Source organism: Metarhizium acridum (assembly GCF_019434415.1).
Source record: "Metarhizium acridum strain ARSEF 324 chromosome Unknown scaffold_272, whole genome shotgun sequence".
NCBI classification, from domain to species: Eukaryota; Fungi; Ascomycota; class Sordariomycetes; order Hypocreales; family Clavicipitaceae; genus Metarhizium; species Metarhizium acridum.
Genome location: NW_027094024.1, coordinates 580,900 through 596,715, shown reverse-complemented (window position 1 = coordinate 596,715; position 15,816 = coordinate 580,900). Strand labels below are relative to the sequence as shown.

At 40.6% G+C, this 15,816-nt stretch overlaps 4 protein-coding genes across 7 annotated transcripts; 1 reads left to right on the top strand and 3 right to left on the bottom strand.

The window, feature by feature from the left end:
* Positions 1-940: 940 nt before the first annotated feature.
* Positions 941-2,798, bottom strand: J3458_012928 (uncharacterized protein). 4 transcript variants are annotated; one of them, XM_066120202.1, is made up of 6 exons: positions 2,517-2,798; positions 2,131-2,471; positions 1,880-2,071; positions 1,711-1,829; positions 1,483-1,651; positions 941-1,419 (listed from the first exon to the last, which is right to left on the bottom strand). In XM_066120202.1, the coding sequence occupies exons 1-6, from the start codon at positions 2,765-2,767 to the stop codon at positions 1,211-1,213; spliced, it is 1,281 nt and encodes a 426-aa protein (XP_065974839.1). In that variant the 5' UTR covers positions 2,768-2,798; the 3' UTR covers positions 941-1,210. The 4 variants fall into 4 exon arrangements, with proteins under 4 accessions (XP_065974839.1, XP_065974841.1, XP_065974840.1 ...); XM_066120204.1 differs by having other exon boundaries at positions 2,131-2,798; XM_066120203.1 differs by having other exon boundaries at positions 1,483-1,829.
* A 2,224-nt stretch (positions 2,799-5,022) lies between these two features.
* On the bottom strand, positions 5,023-5,854 carry J3458_012927 (uncharacterized protein; the record flags this gene model as incomplete). Its single annotated transcript, XM_066120201.1, has 2 exons — positions 5,023-5,435; positions 5,495-5,854. 2 exons carry the CDS (start codon positions 5,852-5,854, stop codon positions 5,259-5,261), a joined length of 537 nt encoding a protein of 178 aa, XP_065974838.1. The 3' UTR covers positions 5,023-5,258.
* A 6,361-nt stretch (positions 5,855-12,215) lies between these two features.
* On the top strand, positions 12,216-14,053 carry J3458_022477 (uncharacterized protein). Its single transcript, XM_066123042.1, has one exon. It carries the CDS (start codon positions 12,281-12,283, stop codon positions 13,091-13,093), a length of 813 nt encoding a protein of 270 aa, XP_065974837.1. The 5' UTR covers positions 12,216-12,280; the 3' UTR covers positions 13,094-14,053.
* On the bottom strand, positions 12,863-14,426 carry J3458_022476 (uncharacterized protein). Its single transcript, XM_066123041.1, has one exon. The coding sequence runs from the start codon at positions 14,255-14,257 to the stop codon at positions 13,532-13,534; it is 726 nt and encodes a 241-aa protein (XP_065974836.1). The 5' UTR covers positions 14,258-14,426; the 3' UTR covers positions 12,863-13,531.
* Positions 14,427-15,816: the final 1,390 nt, after the last annotated feature.

Sequence of the window (15,816 nt, the reverse complement as noted above, 5' to 3'; positions counted from 1 at the left end):
GCTCGGCAGGAGGAAGCCCAGAGAACTGCCGTACCCATGCCTTTGGAGAGCAACCGTCTTCATGCTCTCTTTTCTGAGTATGAGAAGCTTGTCAATAGGCAGGAGGAACCGCGTGACCGCCATGGCTCACCAGATAAGAGTAAGACTCCGTCCAGTCCGAGTACTCACGCTTAGCTTATAGCCGTTTTGCAGATGGCGAATCTCGTTGCGCTAATCACCCCGAACCGCGTCAGAAAGTGGTCCCGTGCCCGGCTGCGAGCGTCGCCCGTAGGCAGCAACGAAAAATCTCGAGGCGTAAGACCCAGCGGCGGAAGAAGGCCACTTCACATGGGGCTTCCCGTACGAAACGTGCGTTAGCTAGCAGCGTTCAGGAATACGAATATATGTGCCTCAGGGAAGCGCGTTAAGCAGTAAATGGATCCATTAAAGTTAAAGTATTTTAGGCACCCGTCTTCTTGCCGTGCGACCAATTGTGTGGGGAGCAGGCAATTAAAGAGGCTAAAGACCTGGTGATCAGAACATTTGGCCACGTCGCATGGGAGCGGGAGAGGAGAAGTTAGGCTGTGTAGATACGAAGAGCGACGAATTGGACTAGATAGGAGGTAGTGAATATATGGGCTGTTGCCAGATTCTAAATATCCTTCAGCTGGAACGTGCCCTTGCCTCTCTTGTGGAGTACTGCCCGACAGGAGGACCACGAGAGTGACACGAGCTATGGCCAACCTTCCTGTAAACGAGCGGCTCAGAGGTACGATTGGACATTTGGGCTGTAGCAGCTGAGGTTACCATCAACTTGGAAATACATGGTACTGGCAACGTTAGCGCAGATACCCTGCATGGGACCCTCGTTCAGCCGGAGCACTACGGAAGGATTGATCACCACAATTTGGAGTTTGTCACAAAGCTCCAGATACCTGGCAGTCGACAATATCAACAGTTCGTTTTAACAAAATCGGGTCTATATTTGAAGATTGCAATGGCGGTTGTGTGATCGGCGAGTGCCTCTCGTCATCAATTCTCTGGCAATGGAGATACTCACTCGAAGGGATAGAGCGCAGCACATTCCTTCAAGAGCCAATACTTCGAGTCTCTCGTTACGGCCTTTACATCTTATGTGACAGCTCTTCCAGTTACGCCTTATGCTTTTTGGCACCAATTGTAGCGTTGTCCTATTTTAATCCCTGTAGCCGTACTGCCTATCTGCGAGTCGCTACGACAGGTGAATCCAGTCGTGTTGTAACAGTTCTGCCGCGGACTTTCGCGACGTCGGGTCGACTTCCAGCATGCCTTTAATGAAATCGATAAAGGTAGCAATTTCAGCTTCTGGCATATCACAAGGTTTAAGGAAGGGCTTCACTTCACCATTAACCAAGCGCTCGAGACTCGTAGGTTTTAAGTTTCTAATTCGAATGAGCTTTCCTGAAGATTCAAATACATTAGCATGGCAACCAAGTGGCAGTGCGATAGATATGTACAATATACCTTGCTCATCAAAAAAATCTGTTGAGCGACGCCCCTTCTTAAGAAGGCTAGACGGAAACGGGCCGAGGACCTCAGCAATTCTCGCTAAATGGTCATCTTCGGCAGTCCACCTCCCGGTTTCTGATGCTTTTCCAGAGAAGAGAACTATACCTTGAACGAACTCCAGAACCTGTTTGTGTCAGGTAAAATGTTAGCATATATCACGGTATGACAGTCTACTATTCTTACAAGGCATCCAAGGCTCCATATATCAACACCAGTATCCCAGGGAGCGCCGATAGTTACCTCCGGTGCCCTCAGCGCGGGTGACTGGATTAGATCTGACAGATGATTCTCTCTCCAAGAAGCTAAGGGTAAGGTAAGTAGGCTTTTCGCTAAAAAGGTACAAGTTACGTACCAACGCCAAAGTCAATAATCCTGACGTGAAGCGATGCCATTTCGGAGACCAGCGGTGTCGTGATAACCTCCCGAAGCGGGACTATAGCACCATTTTGACGATCGGTCGTCCGTGGAGGAATGGAGTTGATATAATCGGAAATGGTGTCGTTTGGGGTTTCCAACTCCAAGAGTATATTCGTTGGTTTAAGGTCTATTGGTTATATTAGCAATAAAACAAAACCAGGAATTCCTCGATGTATTACGCCGTACCTGTATGAATGATGCCGCACTCCCTGTGAAGAAAATCCAGCCCCAGGAGAAGCTGCCTTGTTATTTCCCTCACTGCCTTCATAGGTAACTTTCCGTCCATATACTTGGCAGCTTGGAAATCTAGATGATGCCCTAGCACGTCAAAAACAAGGCAAACGTGGTCTCCATTTGGCCCCCTATGGTTGAATTGTCCAAGGAGATGCAATACATAATTGCGGCCTTCATGAGAACTGTTCGTAGATACTTCCAAGATCCTCGAGAGAATTTCCCGCTCAAAAATGTCATGGGGGCCGCCATAGCAATCAGCCCTCAGCATTTTTAGCGCGACGTATCGTTGGCATCTGCGTCATCAGTAACCTGGTATGCCAGGACGACATATAACGTACTTCGAATCTCTGGCAAGCCAAACTGTAGAGTATTGCCCATATCCTAATTTTCTTAGGATAGTGTATCTCTCGGAATGAAAAGCATCGCCAAGCGAGACAGGATGAAAACCTCCACGATTGTAATAGTCCGGTTCTTCAGTGAATTGATGAGGGCTAACGGGCTTCGAGGATGGCAGCTGAGATAGTGGCAAAAAAAGCCTCGAAACTCGGACGCGAGCGTTTGCTAAGGTTGCTTTTATCAGATTTATCATGTTGCGAAACGTTCGTACTTCTTGGTGATCGGGTCAATTTCATGCAGAAGAACAGAGTGACATGTGATTGACAGTAACAAGTTCACGTGAGCGGGACAAAGAATGTTCTTACCTCAGCAAGCTCAGACCATTTCTACGAGGAGTTTAGCGCCTCCGCTCCGAGATACCAGCCGTTGGTGGAATTCCTGGTGGCCGCGCTTTACTGATCACAGCTATAAACTTTTTCGTGTTATTAATACTATTATTTTTAACCCTATTTAGCATATTAATATAAGACCTTTTATCTTTAATATATTAACTTTATTACTTCTTAAAAGCGTAGTATAATAAAACCTTAAATAATAATCTTATAAATAAACTATTAAGAAGAATAAAATAAAAGTTTTTATGTTTTCTTAGTACTACCTTTACCATTTCGCCTATAATCTTAGCTCCTAGTACTCGTGCCCCGGTGCCTACCCTCTTAGATCCTAGTAGTCGTGCCACGGTTGTGAGGATCTTATCAGATAAGTTCAATTGCTTCTCTAGGACCTCTAGTACGGCTATTTCCACGTCGGAGTCTCCGTTATCTAGCCGTTAGACCACGGATGTAAGGATCTCGTCGGACAAGTTCGATCGCTTCTGAAGGACCCCAAGGGTAGCCCTTCGCACGTGAGAGCCTGTGTTATCAGAGCCTCTGTCGTAAGAGTCTGTGTCGTCTAAGTCTGGGTTGTCAGAGTCTGTGTTATCCAGCCGTAAGACCACGGCTGTGAGGATCTCGTTAGACAAGTTTAATTGCTTGTCTAGAACCTCTAGGGCGGCCTCTCGCACGTTAAAGACTCTATTATTTAGCTATTAAACTATAATTATAAGAATCTTATTAGATAAGTTTAATTGCTTTTATAGAATATATAAAGTAGCTCTTTATACGCTAAAGCTTATATTATTTAACTATTAAATTACAGCTATAAGAATCTTATTAAATAAGTTTAATTACTTCTCTAGAATCTACTAGGTAGCTTATTACACGTTTATAATATATATAATTTAGCTGTTAAATTACAGCTATAAGAATCTTATTAGATAAGTTTAATTACTTATTTAAAATCTCTAAGATAGCCTATTACACGTTATAGTTAATATTACCTAGCTATTAGCTTATAGCTATAAGAATCTTATTAAATAAGTTTAATTAATCCTATAGAAGATCTAAGGTAACCTCTTATACGTTAAAGACTCTATTATTTAGCTATTAAATAATAAATATAAGACTATTATTAGATAAGTTTTATAGCTTTAATAGAGCTTATAAGGCGGCCTATTACACGCTAAGGTATATATTATCTTACCGTTAAATTACAGCTATAAGAATCTCGTTAAATAAGTTTAACTACTTTCCTAGAATATATAGTGCAGCGTCAAAGAACTCAAAGGCAGAAATGAAGGTGGGGTCGTCATGGACTCATGGCTTTCAAGTCTTGGGTCAGGGGCCAACTGGGTGCCTGAAAGTAGATGTCTGGTCCTATTCCCCCGCCTCAGCTTGGGCACGACTTTGGGCCGACAATGTTTCCTAGTCATCACCACCGAGCATGGTGCGTACATACACCCATGCGACCAGACATTTCTCACCAGCCCAATCGCAGTCAAGTAATGCACCGAAGCCAATTTTTCTCCCACACGGCTACTGCAGCGGCTGCAAATGTTCAAGCTATTCCGCTTCATACCGAACCAACGCTCCTGGCAACGGAGGCAGTTATGCATCTGGCTATCGTTGCAGTATACAACACCTGCACCAGAGCCTGATCCTACTGAGGGAATGTGCAAGTCAAGTTCTTGTGTAAAATTGGACCAACTATCTGATTAAGCTGTTGCTCTTAAAGGGAACCCACTGGCAAGAGTCTTTTACAGCAGCCTCTCCCTGTTCAGCTCCTATCAATGGTAATCCACCGCGTACAATGTCACTGCCGTGACAATTACCGTGTGTAGCTCGATAAGTGTACCGAGTGGGTGGAGTGTTTTGCCTTTGCTCACGATCAGCGCCTGCTAGGCTTCCTTGACAAGTTTCCTCATTCGAATCACTGGTGCTTCGCGGGCGAGCGAAACGACAGCCAGACTAGCCACTACAACCGCTTGCCGTTGCGTAGGTGGCCAATACAGATATCTTGCCCTGCACGAGACTGAAGCAGGTAGTCGATTACACAGCCAAGTACTCAAGGCACTCACGTCTTCGCTGAAAAAGAACGAATGAGATTCTCAGTAGAACTTTCCAGAGCCAACCCCGATGTGCGGCTTGTTGCTATTCACACCAAACTTCTGTAGGTTGTTAGGTATGCGGATGAGGTGTTGGGCCTACGAAGGAGGAAAGAGAGAGATGGCAAGAAAAACAATGAATTTGTGAGAACGGCTTAGTTGACAATGAGTCTTACCGCGTGACAATTACCCTGCACCACTGAGTAGAGATTTATTTACAATAATAATCTCAGAGCACCCAAGGCGGGTAATTAAAGTCCGTCTAACTGTGGCGCAAACGTTTTGATCTTCTGCGGCGAACAACCTTCGACAGCACAGCCTCCATGTCTACACCTGGCTGTCTATCATCACCCAAGGCACTCTTCACCAAGTCGTTTGTGTGCTGTTGCTGATCGTCGATTTCTTCGCATTCTTCTACTGGGGATGAGGTACTTGTAGACTTTTACATATTTAGTTTCATATCAAGAAAAGAATTAAAAAGAAGACATATTTTCTGACCTGAAAACTTGAGAAAAACTCCGGGCTGTCGTTTCCATGAAATGATAAGACAAGCCGGTCGTCCGGCGCATCCCTTGTCCTCTTGTGAGAGGCATGGCGAGAACCGATCTCTCTTCTAGTAGATTGCGATGGCCCTGCTTGACTTTCTGGAGTATCGGGGACTTGGACAGCAGTACAAGCCACTTTGGAAAATTTCTCAGAGCAGAGGGGATCGTAGTCCCAGTCGATCTTGTACTGGCCCGCAGCCAGGATGTGCACAAACCACAACGCCAGATTGAAACTCAACGAGCAGTTCTCCTTACTACTCCGTGTGGCGCCTCCTTTCTCTTTTTCAGTCCAGGGGACTACCACATATTGCATGAGTCCGTTATTTCTCAAGGCTGAGTTCAACGAGGCCTTGGAACCGGCGTCGGGATCACCTGGGGTAGTGTAAGAGTAGTGCCTTTAGAATAAATGTTGCGTGATATCGCAGACTTACGTGGTTTAATTCGGAAAATGAAAGCTTCTTCAGTTGTCAGAATGCAACCGTATCTACACTCGAACCAGACGCAATAAGTATATGCTTGCCGAATTGGCCATGCAGCTTGCTTCTCGGCCATGCCTGATTTCCAAGTCCCATCTTGTTCCAGAAGAGCATCTAGCACATCAGAACTTCTCCATTTTGTAGAGGATTTGTAGTCCTTTGGTAGCCTTTCGATTCGGGTTTTTGGACATGATGAACCATGAGTGTGGCAAGGAACGGTAGCGCCACTGTCTGGATGATATCTGCGGCCCTTGCGCATCCCTGTCGCGCCAGATCTGACAAACGAGGTTGTCAGGGAATGCGTTGGACTCAAGTCATCACAAGTTGGTGTGCTTCTCGTACTTTCGCCTATTTTCCCTTTGTCCTTTGTTTAAGGGTTCCATTTACACGTTGGAATTTTCTCACCTATAGCTGTTAGACCAGCCTGGACTATCGGATAGTTCCACGCCGTTATGACATGTTGAGTTTCCGGTTCCTCGGTGACGACACATGGCTCAAAGTAAGGGCATGCGGAAAGAAGTGATGTAGTTTGCTGAGCAAGTTCAATTAATCTTCCATTGCTGATTTTTCGAAGAGTTTCAAAGCTGAATTCATCCCATACTAGTAACTGCCGGGGGGACATGCAACGCTGGGCATTTGTGAGAGAAAAACTAGTCGGTTTTTCGTACTGAATTTCAGGATTTTTCCACATCAATGAATCAAAAACGGATAAAGGTTTACTCATCTTGAGAGCTGATGGGGCAAAAGACAATTCAGAAGAGGGAGACGTGGAGATCAATGTGTCAGAGCGACAAATCACGCCATTATATCACCGTTGGTGCCGTTACATTGGCACGAATTCAAGTGTACACAGCCTTGTATGAAGAAAACGCTCTCAATTTGGTCACGGACATAAGAATATGGAGGGCCAAGGACAGCTAAAGGAGTAGTCAATCTTGATTTAATTGGCCGCGCATACGGAATAATTCCAGCTCGTGAAACAGAAGTCTCGATATGGTAGGTCAGAGACCCCGCATTTCCCGCGGGATGCTGCAGGACGGGACCTCCCCTGTTCCAGACGACGTCGTGTCCAATTATGTTGCCAGCCTTTTTGTTTCTGGTCGGTTATGTCCCCTCTCGACCTGAAGTCATCACCTTGCCTCCCTCATAGCTTGCCAGCTGACCATATCTTGACCATGGCCCAAAGAGCGGCACCCAAGAAACAGTCTATCCGATACCCGAATGAATTGCCTCCTTGTAAGGGCCCGAAACTGCATGTTTTCCCTGAGCACAGCTCTCCAATTGAGTGGCTAGGGCGAATCGACGGAGAAGATGAAAATATCAAGGGTTTCAGTGACTCTGGGAGGCAGGGGTACGTTTTCAAGGTCAGGATCGATTCACAGCTTTATGCATTAAAAGTAGTCAGTACACACGCGCGCACAAAAATACACAAAACCGAGGGTTTGCGTTTGGATCCTGCGCTTACAACTTAAGTAGTTCAAGTTCTTCAATCCCGACGATTCGAGATATTATTGGGACACTCTCGTTGAAGGACCGGCAGGGCGGCGGCAGGTAGAGCTGCACACCGATCCATTCTACGCCGAATGCCGAGCATACGGTAGGATCCATCAAGAGAAACGACGAGGGACACTTAGAGGAGAACCTGCGATACCATGCTTTGGGTTTATCTACCTCGGCGAGGAACATCGGCAAGTGCTTGAACAGAGCGGCGTGGATCTAGAAGAAGACTGTTTGGATGGTGACAAACTCAGCCAGCCAGAGGACGGCCCCCTACGACCGAGACCTATCCGTGCTATCGTTAAAAAACTCGCATCCTCTAACTCCGGGTTAAATAAGAACAGTGTTGGAAGAATGTTAAAGAACATTAGGGAGTTAAACAGGCTGAAAATTTATAATAAGGATATAAGAAAGGACAATTTCAGAGATGGAAAGCTGGTCGATTTTGGATCCTCTTGGACGGAGCCGCATTGTCTTATGGGAGATTCCAATATACTAAACGCAACTGAGACAAGAGTCGGTGACTTGGTCAGGTTTGACGAGATGGTCGACATGGAGGGAATTATTTCGAAATGGAGGGCAATGCCTAACTGGACGTATAAGAAAAAGCTCAGATCATACACGAAGAGAGCTTTAAACTCGTCAATCTAGCAATGATGATGTATATGTGAGTGGAAGATGTGACTGTACGATAGCTGTTGGAAATTAGGGACGGGAGACTAACCTACATGTGCCTCAGAAGTGTAACCCGTCCAAAGGGAAGAGCAAGCTGGCGCGCCAATCAGGTTGGATAATGCTCATTTGGTGATTTTCTGGCCAATGTCGATGAGGATCAATTCAAGAAGAGATTGCGCTACTAGTGAGGCTTCTTGTCGGGTTGTCCTGAGAGGCTTGGAGACGTTGACATGCCAAGTGCTATTGAATTGTCGGGGAATGAAGACAGCCTCGCTTGGTTGACATGCCCATCAGTCATACTTGCTGCCGGGTAACAAAAGGCAATTAAAACTTCCTCAAAAGGGGCTCTCTTGCCAGTTGTAGCCAGCTGGACATATGACACCGACTGGCGTATTGGTGTGGTATCTTCGCCATCGTCGCCGCTGCCGCTGCTCGAGGGGACTAAGGAGGGCCTCTGGGCCCATTTACGAGGGGTTTTCCGGTCGTGTTTGGAGATTTCATGAACAAGGAGGTTGGTCGGTTTATTTTGAGAGTTTGCAGATGTAAACTGGACTTCGTTACAGTGCTTACATTTCCATTCTTACGATTTCGTTACTCTTTTCCAAGCCTGCAAATATAAGTATTTATCCACATGAATTAAAGGAGATATTTACCTTTAGATGTCCATATCAACTCTTCGGCCTGCTCCTTAGCCTAATACCAGGCTGAACGGCGGGACCGTTTATGACGATACGGTTCAAACCACACGTACCATATGCCTTTGACTTGTACTCGGTGATCCCGAAGTATCTGTGCCACTGCTAGGTCGTAGGCCGTGTCGTCATGGGCCACAAAAAGAGCCCTAATTGAAGGTTGTTCTTGGCCAGAAAGAGCGTATCACCAGAAGCAATAGTGGTTAATTCGGAGCTGTTGTCGCTATCTGGTCCGGTGACGGAAGCCATATTAGGAGCGCTGATTGGCATTGAGATGTTGAGGGTGGAGATGATCACCTCAATAAAAATGATAAATCTAGGTTCCTCTCGCTTCGATGCCGAGTTCCGGATAGGCTCGGACTGTTAGGGCACGCTCGAGAAGCACAAGTCGCAGGTTGTAAATGAGAGCGGAGAGATGGGTTGCGAAATTTCGCGCCTGCAAGAAACTCTGCCGAGTTTTGGAGTATCCTGGGATGCTGCTGAAGAGCACAGCCAACATGGACTCTGCCCGCTCAACAACAGGTCGTTCTTCAAATAGCGCCACCGACAGCCCAAATAGCAACTGTAATACCTCACCTGGACATCCTTGAGCGTCTGTAGCATGAAAGGGCGGAATGCAAGCTTCGTCCTGTGTGCCAGTAGAGACAGTGGAATCGACCTCCCCTTGGCTGCTGCCGGCGTATGAGCTGCCATCGCTGTCATCCTCGCTATCGTACTCGCTTTAGTAGTTCGCTTCCGTCATCATACTCATCGTCGTTGTTAACGTTGCTCCCATGGCCGTTCGTATGGTCGATTCCGTTGGCTTCCGCGTCGAGACTCAGGTCGATCAAGTCGCCGCTGACGGCACTCGTTCTAGCATCTCTAGCCCGCTGCCCATCGCGGCCCCACTACTAACGTGCCGCCTGTTAGGAAGAAAAGTGGACTTAGTCACGTTACAGTGGGGCGACAAATGTCACGATAATAAACGCGCCTTTCACGTTACGCCGCGTTACCTTACATTTACACCTTCTTTTTATTTTTATTATAACTTAATAAAAATAGACCTAATAACGCCTAAAATTAAATATAGCTCTTATAAGTAAAGTATTAACTATAATATAGTTTTATAGTTTTATAATTTTTATAGTTTCTAATATAAAAAATTATATTAAATTTAATAAAATACTTATAAAATTATAAGTTTTATAAATAATTAATATAAATTTAAAATTATAAGTTAATATTAAAAAAAGTAAGTTCTTATATATTATTATAAGCTTAAAACTTTAAAAATTATATTTTATAATTTTTATAATATAATATCATATAATATATTTTTAAAAAATTATATAATTTAATTTTTAAGCTTATAATAAGTTAAAAGAACTTACTTTTTTAAATAAGTTAATTAATTATAATATTAATTATTTTATATATTTATTATTATAATTTAAGTATTTTATTAAATTTATTATTAATTATTTAAGCTTTTTTAAAGAATAAAAAGATAGTTTTCTTATTAATACTTTACTTATAAGAGAGTTAAGATAGTTTTAGCATTTAATTTAAGTATAACTAGTAAAGAAATCACTAAATTAAAAGGAGTTTCGCTAGCTATAAGCCTATAACGTATAGTATTTATCGCTACTATTACAATTAAAAATTAGCTAAATCTTTATTATATTATAATAGGCTATTAATACTTTAAGAAAGGAATAAAAGACATATTTTTTAATTAATTTAAAATAACCCTTTTATTTAAAATTGTGATATTTTAAAATAAGCTAGCCTTTAATACTTTATAAGAATATTAATATAGTTTCTTATTAAAGAGAGTATTTAATATTAAAAGGTATTATAATAACTAAAATTAAGTTTTAAGGTAGCTAAAGAAAGGCTTAAATTTACACGAAAATACCTTTATAAGTTTCTTATATTTTAATAGTATTAAATCTTTTTAAATAAATGTATAATTAAGCGTGAAAAGAGAGAGAGGTAAAAGTACGTTAAAAAGAAAGGTTAATAATAGCTTTAATTAATATCTATAAAACGAGCGACTTCTCTTATAATATATATAGCCTTAAAATAAGCCTATTAGGTATTCCTAGAGTATTAAAAGTAGTGTAGTTTTAGACCTCTAAATGTATTGTATTTTTTGTAGTTTTTACTATATTGTATTGTATTGTATTGTATTGTAATATATTATAATATATTACAAGATAAGAATACCTATAAATGTATTATAAGGCTATAGAATATCTAATATTATAAATAAATGCTTATATAAGCATATTATATATTAAAATAAAGCTAAAAATCACGTGACTGTAAATCTTTAAAAATTAACCTTAAAATATGGATATTAAGCGAGATATTAAGCTTTAAAGTTATGTCTTAAAATAAAAAGTAAGTAAAGCGGGGTGAATTTTCAATTGCTTATAACCTTTTAATATAATAGCTTATAATAGTAAAAGGTGGGGCATTCTAAAGAGCTAATTTAGCTCTTTTTAATGATATAAAATTTTCCCTTATAACCCTTATAATTAGCCTTATAATCCTAAGTTAAAAAAACAAGGGTCTTTTTTACTTATAATACATTTATAGGTATTTTAGTGATGTAATGTAATGTATTTAAATACAATACACGAAAATACAATACAATACAAAATACAATACACAATACACTTGTATTTACTATATTCGTAAGAGCTCTGTGTAGTTTTATAGTTTTTAATAAAATTTAGTGTAGTATAATATAGTATAATTTTACTATACTATATTACATTTCAAAAATTAATGTAATATATAATATTAAATCATTTATGAACTATTATTAATTAATATAATTAGTAAGCTAAAATAGAGCTAAATTTACTTACTAAATAAAGATTAAAAAACTAATAAAAATAAAATAAATGTAACGCGTACGCGGAGTTACCTGTAAAGAGAGACTAAATCGGGTATCGCTTATAGTGTTACGAACGTCACTGCACGAGACGCGGGAAGCTGGGCCGCACTGGCAAGGGTAGGCACAGCTGCTGACTAACAAGGACATCAAGTCACGTGATGGCTCATCGGATCATATAGATGATCCAACGAGACGGGATCATTAGGATCATTAGGCGATCCAAATGATCCGGGTCTACAATAGAGAGATAGACGAGTACTTAAGGAGGAGGTATTCCCATAGTCAGATAGTCTAGATCTCTATTGATCAATCTAAGCAATAGTTTTACTATTGAGAGTTATACTCTTAACGGCCTTATTGTGATACTGCTCAAAAGCTACTCTGTAGCATTCAACCTGACTTACTTCCTAAGAAACAGACCTACTGTGCCTTAGAACCTAAGCCACCGTTACATTTTGATCAATCCTGTTCAGTAAGTTACCTTGAAACTTTGAGCAGTAACGACTTCCAAGATGTCTACTTCAAGCGGAAAGACCACCAACCCCGGGGAGATGATGAAGTACCTTCATGACAAGATCACCGAGCTCGAGAGGCAGAATCGACAGCTTCTCGACCGACAGAATGATCTCTACGAAAAACTTGAGGCACGAGAAGAGGAACTTGCAGCAGTTCAAAATCTCACACCTGCATCCTCTATCAACAACAACAACATGCCAAAATTCCCCAAGCCTGAATCATACGATGGTTACAAGGGCGATGTGAGGAACTTTCTCACACAAGCCCAAGCTTACCTACGAGTCAACGAAAAAATCTACACGACACCTGAGTCACAGATTCTTTGCATTGGCAACCTCTTGACTGGGAAAGCAATGGAATGGTGGGAGCCAACCCTCCGCGCACATCTTAAGCACGGCGCCGAAGCCGGAGTGGAAGTTGTCCACATCTTCTCTGATTACGAAACCTTTGAGGAACGACTTCTCGCTGCATTTGGAAATCCCGATGAGCATAAGGAAGCTACACGACAACTTACTCGACTCAAGCAGACCGGATCTGCAGCTCATTACGCTAGGGAATTCAAACGCATCGCAGCAAAACTCAACTGGAATACCGAACCCAAAATGGAAGTCTTCTATCAAGGACTCAAAGAAGAAGTGAAGGATGACATTTATCGAGAAGATCGTCCTGAGTTATTTGACGACTTCGTCGAAATGGTCATCAAGGCAGACAACCGTCTATACGAGCGACGTCACGAAAAAAGTCACAGGAAATTCGGATCATATGCTAGGTTCAATAAACCTAATAGTAGCAAGGCCACGAGTGGATGACAGCATTCCGAACCAGCAGAGGACACTACGAATATCTAGTGATGCCTTTCGGGCTTACCAACGCACCAGCAACCTTTCAAAGAATGATCGATACAATCTTACGGAAACAACTAGGAGTGTTTGTGGTTGTATACCTCGACGATATCCTCATCTATTCAGATACCCTTGAGGAACACAAACGACACGTACACGAAGTACTACAAACTCTACAGGACAACAAACTCTTAGTCGAAGCCTCGAAATGCCAGTTCCACCAGAACACTGTGCACTTTCTAGGGTACGTGCTCACACACGGAGAAATACGAATGAGCCCGGATAAGATCAAAACCATCAAGGAATGGCCTACACCAAAGAATCTAAAAGAAGTCAGAGGATTCACAGCATTCGTGAACTTCTACCGCAAGTTCTTGAGCGGATATGGAGACATTTCACGACCTCTTACAAACCTAACAAAGAAAGAAGTCGGCTTCCAATGGAACGAACCAAAGCAGGATCCAGATCCTCGGAAGGAGTAGGAAGGACCCCCGTGGCCTTCTGAAGCTGTTCCGCTTCCTCACGTTCCACACGTTCCAACTCTTCGACGTTGTCGATACCACGCGCAACCGCACGCATCATTTTCTCAAACCACAATTTCTTTTGTTTTCGCAAGCGACGCACCTTGGCGCTCGCCTTTTCGAGTTCTTCCTCGGCAGCTTCCAACTCGGACTCAGCTTTCTGGTGTTGGGTACCGATACGACGCAACTGCTGCGGGGTAAGAGGATTCATATCGCAGTAAGACCTGTTCAGACGAATGCACTCATAACAACGGGACGAGTCCACGTCGGACGCCTTGCAATTCTGGAGGCCTTGATCTCGGCAAAAGGAACAAGCGGGCATATCAACTAGATTCCCGATCATCAACTCAAGAAGGGCGTTTCGCTCGTCTGTCTTGCGAGAAGGTTTGCGGGATCGGACGGAAGGTCTTGAGACACGATTAGCCGACATGATGATACACGAGGAGGATGAAGAAGGGAAAATTACCCAAGCCCCAGCCGGCCTATTTCGATGGCCTTGAGGACAAGACCAATGGAGGAGGGGTATTATGTTACGAACGTCACTGCACGAGACGCGGGAAGCTGGGCCGCACTGGCAAGGGTAGGCACAGCTGCTGACTAACAAGGACATCAAGTCACGTGATGGCTCATCGGATCATATAGATGATCCAACGAGACGGGATCATTAGGATCATTAGGCGATCCAAATGATCCGGGTCTACAATAGAGAGATAGACGAGTACTTAAGGAGGAGGTATTCCCATAGTCAGATAGTCTAGATCTCTATTGATCAATCTAAGCAATAGTTTTACTATTGAGAGTTATACTCTTAACGGCCTTATTGTGATACTGCTCAAAAGCTACTCTGTAGCATTCAACCTGACTTACTTCCTAAGAAACAGACCTACTGTGCCTTAGAACCTAAGCCACCGTTACATATAGGGAGTTACCTGTAAAGGGGAACTAAATTAGGTTTGATTATATTTTAAAATAAGGTATAAATTTTTATTAATTTTAGTTTAAATTCTATAAGTATTATTATGTGAAAAGCAGGTATAAATTAAAGTTAAAACTCTTAATAAATAAGTATAAAAGAATTAATTTAAATATTAAATAATTTAAATAAGTTTTAATCTTATATTATTAAAAGACTTAAAAATAAAGTTCTTTTTTAATTTCTTATTTAATTATTTTATATTTTAAGTTTATTTTAATAATTTTTAAAACTTCTTTATATAATTACCTTTAAAAAGATAATAAAAACTTAAGAATAAAGTTATATATTATATAATAATATATTAAAAAAAAAGATATTTATTATATCTCTTATACGTAAATTATTTACTCTCTTAACTTTTATTAAGTACTTTATTATTATTATATAAGAGATATAATTAAAGAAGTACTTATATAAACTTAAGTAAATTTAAGAACTTAAAGCTTAAAAGTAAAAGTTACTTTAAAACTTATTCTTAAAAAATAAAAGAAATTTCTTAAAATAATAAAACTTTTTCTTCTTAAAAGAAAATTAAAGTTTAAAGATTTAAATTAAAAATCTCTTTAAGTTATCTTTTAATATAAATTAAAGAAAGAGAGATAATTAATTAAATAACCTTTAATATACTTTTAAAAGTACTTTAAGAAAATTTAAAAAGAATTACTTTTAAATTCTATATATAAATATATAAATAAAAAATAAATATTACTTTTAATAAAACTAATATATTAAGAAAGTAAAGTTATATAATTTAAACGTAAATATTAATTAAAAAAAATTTAAAGTATAAATCTTAAATCTTATTTAAGATTCTATTAATTAAAATGTAATTATAATATAATAGTTAAAAGATACACGTTAAAGGGAAGACTAATCTCTCTTAAAGTATTAGAAGTAGTTAGAGTATTAACTATAGTGTAGTTTTATAGTTTTATAGTTTTTGTAGTTTTAAATATAAAATTTAATATTAAATCCAATAAAATACTTATAAGATTATAAGTTTCACGGATAAATAGTATAAATCTTCTACTATAAGCCAACATAAAAAAGTGGGTCCTTAGAAGCTCTTATAAGCCTAGAACTGTAAAAACTACATTTTATAGTTTTTATAGTATAGTGTAGTATAGTGTGTTTTTAGAAAATTACATAATCTAGTTTTTAAGCTTATAATAAGCTAGAAGGACCCACTTTTT

Bases quoted from the DNA above. Each gene is read 5' to 3' on its own strand.
- J3458_012928 (XM_066120202.1), bottom strand. From the start codon at position 2,767: ATGATAAATCTGATAAAAGCAACCTTAGCAAACGCTCGCGTCCGAGTT. The intron at 2,472-2,516 runs GTACGTTATATG...CTGATGACGCAG, and splicing joins TGGCTTGCCAGAGATTCGAA to ATGCCAACGATACGTCGCGC. The intron at 2,072-2,130 runs GTACGGCGTAAT...TATAACCAATAG, and splicing joins GTGCGGCATCATTCATACAG to ACCTTAAACCAACGAATATA.
- J3458_022477 (XM_066123042.1), top strand. From the start codon at position 12,281: ATGTCTACTTCAAGCGGAAAGACCACCAACCCCGGGGAGATGATGAAG.
- J3458_022476 (XM_066123041.1), bottom strand. From the start codon at position 14,257: ATGTCCTTGTTAGTCAGCAGCTGTGCCTACCCTTGCCAGTGCGGCCCA.